The following is an 8,938-nucleotide window of genomic DNA, read 5'->3' as shown; positions in this document are numbered from 1 at the left end:
CTGCTAAAAGGCATACTAAAAATTCTGCTCTGTTTTGTAGCATGGATAAGACCTTTATCAGCGTTGAGGATGGGAGAGGAATGGTGGTAATTTGTGATTTTCCTGAGCCGAGCACTTTGCATTAGTAGCTGGTTTGTGCCTGCAGAGAGAACTCCCCTCCAAAATCCAGCACCAAGCAGAATCAGCTGCTCCTCTGGCTCTGTTATCTTGACAGGACCCATGTCATATCCCCAAAGATTTTGTGTAACAGGGACCTTGTATTTTAAACTACATCAACTCTGCATTAAGACTACATAGCGAAACGTCCTCTTGGTAGAGGAATGCAGAAGTTACAGTTCTTGTGCTAGCTCTGATTTGCTCAAATTGCTTAAACACCATAGATTTAGGTTGCATTTAATAGCCCAGTATGTAACTCAAAATTATATATTCACAACCTGAAAAGTTAATCTTATTACAAGCTACTACTTTGATATTACCTGACATTGTGCTAACACAGACTTTACACTTCAAGCAGCAGCTAAAACACAACTTATTGAATATGTTGATAACCAACCGGTGTATTTGTTCACTTAAGCTCTACAAAGGTTGGCTATGGAAAACTGATACAGAGAAGGCTGTAAAGAGGATTAATACGGGCATGTTGATCGTGCTTCTATGCCTCACTCTTCACATGAAAGAGAAAAATCCAAGCTCCCAGATCGATAGCTATCATTTTGCAATTTTAGAGGAACAAGAGGGAAACTTTTCTGCAGTCTTGCAGCTGAACAAGGCATTTTTGCACATACAAATGTCAGACTCATTGCAGAGCGCAGGCCGTGCTTGGAGCGCTACAGAACGTCCTCCCTTCTCAAGAGCCTTGAAGGATGCTCATCCACCTGGCTCGGGAGCCTGCCATTTCCTACTGCTGCCTCATTCTCTGCTGGTCCTCACAAAACACACAATAGATGTGTCTTATGAGTACTGCTTGAAGCATCCAGGGCTAGATCCTGGGGTAATATTTGGCTTATATGCTTTCCAAGGGACTAGTAATGTCATGAATCACAAAGCTGGTCAGAGAGATGTCTCTGTGCAGGAGGTGCTGGAAACACAGGAGCCTCCACTAACACTGTCCTGGCTTGGAGATGGAACAAGGCAGAGTGAACAAACCTCTCTACATGCCACACAACGCACCAAATACCCCAAGAGGGACAAGACTGCAGCTCCTGACCGACCGCAAATAACAGGAAAGGGGAACAAGCACAAAGGGCAAACACACACAAGCAGCACTTGGCAGACCTGGACTGTCCCCGCCAGCCTCCTCTCCCGTGATGCCGTTGCAGTACATGGCATGCAGCTGGATCCTGGTAGCTGGAAAACCTTGGTCACACAGCGGGCACAGCACATGGTCAGCAGCTGGAGGGCTGCACTCAGACACAGTCCTGCCAGCATCCGCATCTCCACCAGTCTAAGGAAGAAGAGGAACAAATTAGCCAGACAGTTAATTGTGCTCCTTCTCTTTTTTTGTCTGGTAGCTACTCACTCTCCCATAGACTGTTTTTCTTGGAAAGTTTTATTCTCCCTTCATCACATACTGGTCAGAAATAACACCACTGCCTGAGTAAACTGTGCAGCTGCAATAACTAATTCTTCTTCCCAATGCAACATGTCCTGCTCAATCATGGTGAAACCTCCCTGCACAGCCGTGCACACCATTTAAGGCAAACATCACCTGTACTACTGTGGAAAAATGGCAAAGCTTCCATTAATCAGGAAAGCTCAGAAGCGAAACTGATGGAAAATTCATGGGGCAAAGCAAGAGTTCAACACCTGACTGGCGCTCATCAGTTTCTGGACACGATCCATGCTACACAGGTGGCTCTGTCTGGGAACACAGCTTCCCCGAGGATGAAGGGAGGCTGCTGTGCTCTTAGGGAGTCCAGAGAGATCACTGGGAAGCTCCTCCTCTCTAGATGAGGTGGCTGGAGCAAGCATCAGAGGGGACACAGATCAAGGAGAGAGGCAATACCATTAAAAATCCATGTCACACAAAATGACTAGCAGCGGCTTTTCTCCAGGGCAAAATGTCACAGCCTGTGTTTCTTCTCTGGATGTCATTACCACTTATCGATAGTCTCTCTCTGCATTGGTTACACAGCTGCAACAGTGCCCCACTGCCCACCTGCGGAGATATAGCCCGCTCCCTGCGCTATTGATGTTCCCAAGACACAGCAAACTGCTGCCATCTCGCTCATAACTAGATCTCTGCCTAGTCAGGCTTGCTGCAAGACTTCTTCAATTTGAGAAAGAATCTTTACCACCCCTGCAATGACTTAAAATGTTATTTAAATATTAACCATGTGGAAGAAACCTATAGGAAAATAATATAGGAGACTTTTCTGTTGTTAGGGCTAAGCAGCGACATGTGGACAGTACGCAGCGAAACTGCCGTCTGCCTCCCTCCAACGGTGTGACTTCAGGGAAGCAGTAACTGGGGTCAGCCAAGATGCTCAGTGCCACTGGAGCACTTTGTCGTATTACTCAGTTTATTACATGCTTTTCCAAATGAGGGTTTGATCCTGATTTTTATGTCCTAACGGGAAGGGGGGTGCTTTGCTGACTCAGAGTAGCTATGCAAAAAATTGCAGGACAGGGCCTTGAACTGAGAATCCCACTCATAAAACACATTTCTCCCAGACACCAGCTGAAGGGCTGCGGCATGAAGCCCCAGGAACACCCCTCTCATTTCCAGGGAGACCCTCTGCCCTGGATTTCTGTGAAAGAGCTGCCACTAGAGTTCCTCCAGCCACACACAGGCCATTGAGATACAGCACTTACAGCACCAGCACTCGTACCCTGCTCTCACATCTCAGTGTCACTACATCTTGTGAAGTCCTCACTGTGGGGCATCATGCAGAAGAGTCGTAAAAAACAAGACGTGTCAAATGTGAATGATCAGATCAAACTTGCATTATCCTAGTCAGACAACAGATGTAAAAAATACGATGGGAAAAGCAGCAGGCACTGCTCCTTCTAGTTGCCGTTTTTAAAGCAATCTTAGGAGATCACCGATTCTGCACACTCTGTCCGCCTACATTCGGTGGCAAATTACTAATTTTAAATGGAAATGCAACATTCTGTAACAAAAGACACCACAGTCCCAAACCTGCTTGTACAAAACCTTGCTGTAACAGCCTGGAAAACCTTAACTGCAGAACCAATCACTCCTGTCAGAGGCAGAGCCTGTCACCTCTCCTCTTTAGCAGAGGAAATTGCCGACAAGACATAGTACTCGCAGCCAACGGCCAGCCAAGAGCAACGCTAGAGGCTGAGCTCGACAACAAGACTCCTGTGCTGTGGCTCAGCATCTGCTAGGAAGAAGTCATTCCCAGTGGTCTGCGCTCGCTCCGTGCTAACCGCTGATGCACACGGGAGCTGTTTCTGCTGTCTTCCTGGAGGCTCACAGGCTCTGGACCAGTACCTGCTGCCAACAATAATGCTGTCAAACAATCCCTAGGAAGCCCCACCATACTGCTCACAAACACTGTGCTGATCATCTTGTGCCATCCAGGCAGAGCTGTGACACCCAGGGCACCCTCTGCAAAGCACAAGGGACAGGGCAGTGTCCTGGCCATAGCCAAACGAGTTGTGAACGTGCTTCGGTGGCTGCAGCCGCCCGACTCAGCCCAGGACCTCTCCCTGCTGCAGTCTCTAATTGACTGAGCGGTGCTTTGAGATACCTGCAGAATGAAAGGCACAGGAAAGCCGAAGCTGGTTTATTAAGAGGCCTGTGACAATGAGACATCGGAGCTGCAGATGCACCGTGCAAGCTGCAGCCTCCCAGAATGAGCTTTCCACAAATGAATCCTCTTGTCAAGAGCTGTACGATTCTGTATTCACGTACCCTGCCAGAGGAGTACTTGGCAACCCCTTTGATATCGCTCTCTAAATTAATAGACAAAAGGAGTTTTATCAGAAGCAGGAACCGAAGTCAGATGTCGGTACAGCGACAGCTGCAAAGCAATCGCTACGCAGGTGTGACAACACGGGGAAAGGAGGCGCACAGCAGCGCACATCTGCATCAGGAGGTAAGAGGATGGCCCTGCCACTGCCTTGCTATTGCTGTTAAATATTCCTGCACAGAAAGCAAGATTCTGGGCTCAGGTCACTCTGCTTGGAGTGCAAACCACCACCAGCCCTCAACACTTCAAACATCATCTTTAACCCAGCCCAGCGTCTGGGTGACCCTCTCCTCTTAGCCTCTTGGAGGTCCATGGAGAACAACCTCCAAAGTTCAGAGGACTGTAACACAGAAAAGTGCATCAGAACACAAGTGATTGAGGTTTACTAGGGCTCCCCTCACAGCTCCTGACCAGCACAGCACTACACCTCTGCGCCTGGGCAAGCAACAGCACTGCCGTGCACACCGATGGCATCCTCCAGCACAGCAGTAAACGACTGAGCTGGAATTGATAACAGCTCTCCAGCTACAGGACTGAAAGGCTCCAGAAGCAGCTGCACACAACTCCCAGCCAAAAGGGACTGGAGTTATGAAGCAGTGGAGAAAAGCAGAGAGAAGTGACTGTGAGGATCCTAACAGCAGAAGCCCAAGCTCCCAGCTACCCAAGGGGAAATGCCAGCACAGCCCAGCAGAACCAAGCTCTAGAAGGCAGGACTGGAAATAGGACCCTTCCCCAACTGCAGGCTCTTACCTGCATCGGTGCATCTCTGCTGCTCGGGCAGAGCTCTTCTCTCTCCGCCTCAAGAGCTTCCAGTGGACTCGGCTGGGTCTCTGCAGAAAAACACCTCCATGTCAGCGCGGGTTCGCAGCCCCCAGACTATCTCTTCGCTTGTTGATGTAACTTAGCCCATTTCTTAACAGCGTTTTCACAGTTTCAAAACATTTTTTTAGACTTGCCACAAATGTTATCAGACAATGTGCAACAACACAGCCGGATGAGGGGTTAAAAGTCACAGCACGGTGGTGCGAGGACAAAGCCACCACAGCTTTGCAGCTTCATGGGGAGTGAGACTAGACACAGGCAAAGTGCGTGGGGCACTTGCTGGGATAGAGACAAAGCAAGAATAGAGCTCTCCCTCGCATCGAGACAAACAGAGCTCCCATTGTGCGGTCTGCCTCGCAGTCACACCTTCTTTAGACCTCCACATCTTCCTTAGCAACAAAATACGCCTCCAAGCACCACCATGACCTCTCTCTCTACAGCTGCTCGTGAACAGGAGCAGTCTCTTCGTTAATTTTCTCACTTAAACCCTGGAGTGGAAAATCTCAAATGGGTTAGGAGAGACCAAGGAAGAAAAACTCATTGGTCCCAAAACATGTTTAATTAATGTAAGACAAAAAATATTTGCTTTACACATATGTTGACACTGAAAAATCTGAAAATTTCTTGACTGCATTGAAGAGACCACTCCTGATACATTTTTCTGAGTGATCCCTCCATACCGACATACATCCTGGTGTCTCTTCAGCAGCAAGTCCCCAGCAATCCCTGGTCACAGAACTGTCTTAGAGGACATGGGTCAAAAAACAGGGAATCAAACTAAATTACCTAGATAATTTCAGTCCTGGCAAACAGAGCTAGGAAAGAAATCTTGCTCTGTTCAAATAACTTGAAAATTCTATTCTTTCCTCTGAATTTTGTATAACTTTGAATAACTTGTGTAACTTTTGGTGAAAAATTCAGAACATTCTGAAGTGCTTCTTACCTGGGCAAACAGAGATCTCTTCTTCATCAGAGTTTTCTGTGGAAATATCTGGACTCCTTCTACTGACAAGTGGGGTTAACATGGAGATGCTGTTCAAAATATAAACATAATATAAATCTCCAATCCAGTAGGTGTGACAGCACACACCCCCCTGTCTCACGCAGTTCAGAGCAGCAGCCAATGCCATAATTTCCAAGTGGTCAATATCTGATAGCCAGAAATGAGCGCAAGAACCAGGAAATATGGGTATAAAATGCTGTCCTAAGCAAAAACCTCAAGGGAACACTTCTTTTAGAAGCCCTTGACAAAAAGGCACAAAGAGTCCCTATCTCATGCGAGGGGAGCACAAATACCTGCTCACAACTGTAGGACTCTGTTGACTCTTTCTACTCTTAGGCTGCGGAGTTGTGCCGGTACCAGCACTGTGCCTTCTTCCATCCAGGGAAGGAACTCCTCAGAGAGGAGAGACACAGACCCTGCTTTACCCACATTACCCTCTCCCTCCTCACACTGCTGATTTTCTTCCTTATCTCTGCACATGGCAGCCAGAAGCTGCTCGGATGCAACACAAGGCCAGGCTTCCCCGCAGCAAAGTCCTACCAGCATTAGCGCAGTGGTTCCTCCGAGCAGCACTGGGTACTGCTCCTCTCATTTTGACCTTCGGATTCCTCCTTTTTTTCCCCCTCCCCGCACACTGCACAGTGTCTTTCCAAAGCAGGCAGGCATTGCTGAGTAAGTCTGGCACCCATGCTGACACGCTCCGTGCTTTGCGTGGCTTTCTGATTAGTCTGATCAAGTATGCAAGAACACACTTTAAAAACATGAATCTCCATACTGACAAACAGAAGATTTATTAAGCTCAACCACAGGCCTGAGAGAGGAGAGAACAGCCACTGCTGATTTACGATAAATAACAAAATTCTGATAGGAAATCACAAGTGGCTTTTCTCTCTAAATAAAGCATCTCAAGGCATTTGTTATGAATCCAGGCTGAGCATGTTTTACTCTGTGTCTAACATCAGGGCTCTCTTCAAAAGAACTCACACAAAACAACTTGCTATGACATTTATAAAATGGGCTAAGCAATTTGAAGTCAAACCACATTTCTTGCTACACCAACTATCTCCCAGTAACAAAGCCTATAATCATTTATTAAAACCCCAATCTACCGTGCTCCGCACAAAGCGTAAAACAATCAGGCAGAGCGTCCCGCAGAAAGCAAAGCAGCCTCTTCTCGCTGCTGCTGCTTCCTAAACTGCTTCGCTACCTCCACACAGCTCAGAGCCGTGTTTTCTGATTAAGTGCTGCTGAGGTCGGCTGGTCGGGGTACCTGAGCCTTACCCGGGAGAGGACTGACTGCACTTGGCAAATCACCAGGAGCCAGATGGCAACTCTAAATGTGCACAAAACTGCAAAGACTGCAGCCACTCCTTGCCTTGCTGCAGATGTTCCAGCTGCTCGAGGAGGGGCCGCAGCACCCAGGTGTGTCTCACTCCCAAAGGGTGCAGCCAGGAGCTCCTGGAGGGCTTGGAGAACGTCCCAAACTCACCCCATCAGCTACACCAAAGGAAAGAGGTCCCTCTCTTTTCTTTCTCAGCCCTGGCTTCTTCTGCGTTAAGCCAGAGGGAGGCCAGCGTGGCAGAGCTCCCACCTCGGAGCCTTTGATGCAAGCACACAGCTCAGACCTCAGCTGTCACAGACTCATCAGCCCCGGCAGCCACAGGTTCCTCCTGCTCCCCAAGGGGAGCTTTAAGCTTGTTAGAAAGGTGCAAGCAAGAGGGATTTTCATACTCTGCATATTGATATTAACTGCTCAGGCCAAATGCTGGTGGATCAGAGGAAATTTGGCAGTTTTGTTCCAAAGCAGGTTTAAATTATAAAACCCAGAAAATTAAGAACATGACATTATCTGCCCTGTCTTGTAACTTGCTCCTTGAATCATCTCCTTTTGCCCTTCGTCTCCCAGAGCCCTTGCTGCAGAATTGCATCCCACAGGAAGGAGAAGGAAAAAAAAGGAAAAGAAGAGTAGGCTTAAATCTGAAGAAAATCATGTTGACTTGTCCCACACCTGTCATCTGCTGAAGTGGCTTTTCTGGAGCACTGCACTCTATCTTTGGCTGATAGGCAGTGCCGTCTGGCTCCCTCCTCCCTTCTTTCCTCTTCATCAGTAAGGCAAGAACATAAAAATACACACAGAAATCCAGCAAACCCTCCACCATGCTGCCTCTGCGCCTTCCCAGACAGAGCACGTGATGGCATCGCTATAGCTCACCTTCAGCTCACCTGCCCATCTGCACAGCTTAACTGCACCGCGTCACATCAGCTTCAGAGGGCAAGGAGCAAGTCCTTGTGCTTGTACTAGGATGCACCTCGCACGTTTTATAAAGTAACATGAGTAACTGATCTCCTCTGTTATGCCTCACCTCTCTCCCACACTGCTTCAAAGCCATGTGTTTCCAGCAAGCCCTGCTGCCAGGCCCTGCAGCGAGCCCTGGTGAGATCACACCCCAAAATGCTCCTTGGAAGAGCCCAGGTCACCAGAGCGAGCCCGGGAGCCCCACGCTCTGCTATCGCCCTCCTCACCTCTGTGCAATCTGCATGGGTTCCCCGTCTTCACACACGTCCTCTGCAGGCAGCACCTGGGAGGGCTGGAAAGGAAAATTCTGACATTATATAAAACAACATACACAGCTAACCAGGATCTGCTGGGTCATCAGATTCTGTCCATGGCATTGCACCCAATCTGTTATGTATTTTTTTCTGAAAATGGCTAAATACCCATCTTGAACTAGTCAGCTTCTTCCCTCCATCACTCCTTTTGGTAAGGTGTTGCCGCAGCTCCAGGCAATAACGCCTGGCTGTACCTTTTGCAGCCTTGCTGCCCACACGCGTTCCTGGACAGCCCGTGCCCATCCATCCATGGAACCTTGTCCATCGCTTCCCACACCCTCTGCCTGTTCCCAGCATCTACCCTGATGTACTTGTAGGTACCAACCACAACTCTCCATTTGTGCTGAGCTGAATTATCCCAAGGTTTTTTAGCATCCCCTTGCACTCCCTCGAGCACCCCAGCAACCCTCACCTACTCCAGTTTAAAATCTATGCCCGAGCTGGGATGACCTGATCAACTGGCACAGCTGATGTGTGACCACATGTGATGGGCTTGCCCTTGGCTGGGGGCCACACACCCACTCACTCAATCCCTCCCCGAGGATGGGGGAGAGAATTAAAGGGG

The 8,938-nt window shown here is 48.5% G+C and overlaps 1 protein-coding gene across 1 annotated transcript in view; it reads right to left on the bottom strand.

Moving 5' to 3' along the window:
• LOC104463135 (BRCA1-A complex subunit RAP80-like) overlaps positions 1 to 8,351 on the bottom strand; it is a gene marked incomplete at both ends in the record, with an annotated part of 16,547 nt that extends 8,196 nt beyond the window's left edge. The window contains 4 exons of the mRNA XM_010075348.1: positions 1,276 to 1,444; positions 4,689 to 4,768; positions 5,704 to 5,792; positions 8,287 to 8,351. Coding sequence (XP_010073650.1) covers positions 1,276 to 1,444; positions 4,689 to 4,768; positions 5,704 to 5,792; positions 8,287 to 8,351 — 403 coding nt within the window. The remainder of the gene's footprint in view (positions 1 to 1,275; positions 1,445 to 4,688; positions 4,769 to 5,703; positions 5,793 to 8,286) is intronic.
• Between the last annotated feature and the right edge of the window lie 587 nt (positions 8,352 to 8,938).

The sequence above is a fragment of the Pterocles gutturalis genome, unplaced genomic scaffold (genome assembly GCF_000699245.1).
Source record: "Pterocles gutturalis isolate BGI_N339 unplaced genomic scaffold, ASM69924v1 scaffold20182, whole genome shotgun sequence".
Classification (NCBI taxonomy): Eukaryota; Metazoa; Chordata; class Aves; order Pterocliformes; family Pteroclidae; genus Pterocles; species Pterocles gutturalis.
This window is presented reverse-complemented; position numbering and strand designations above follow the sequence as displayed.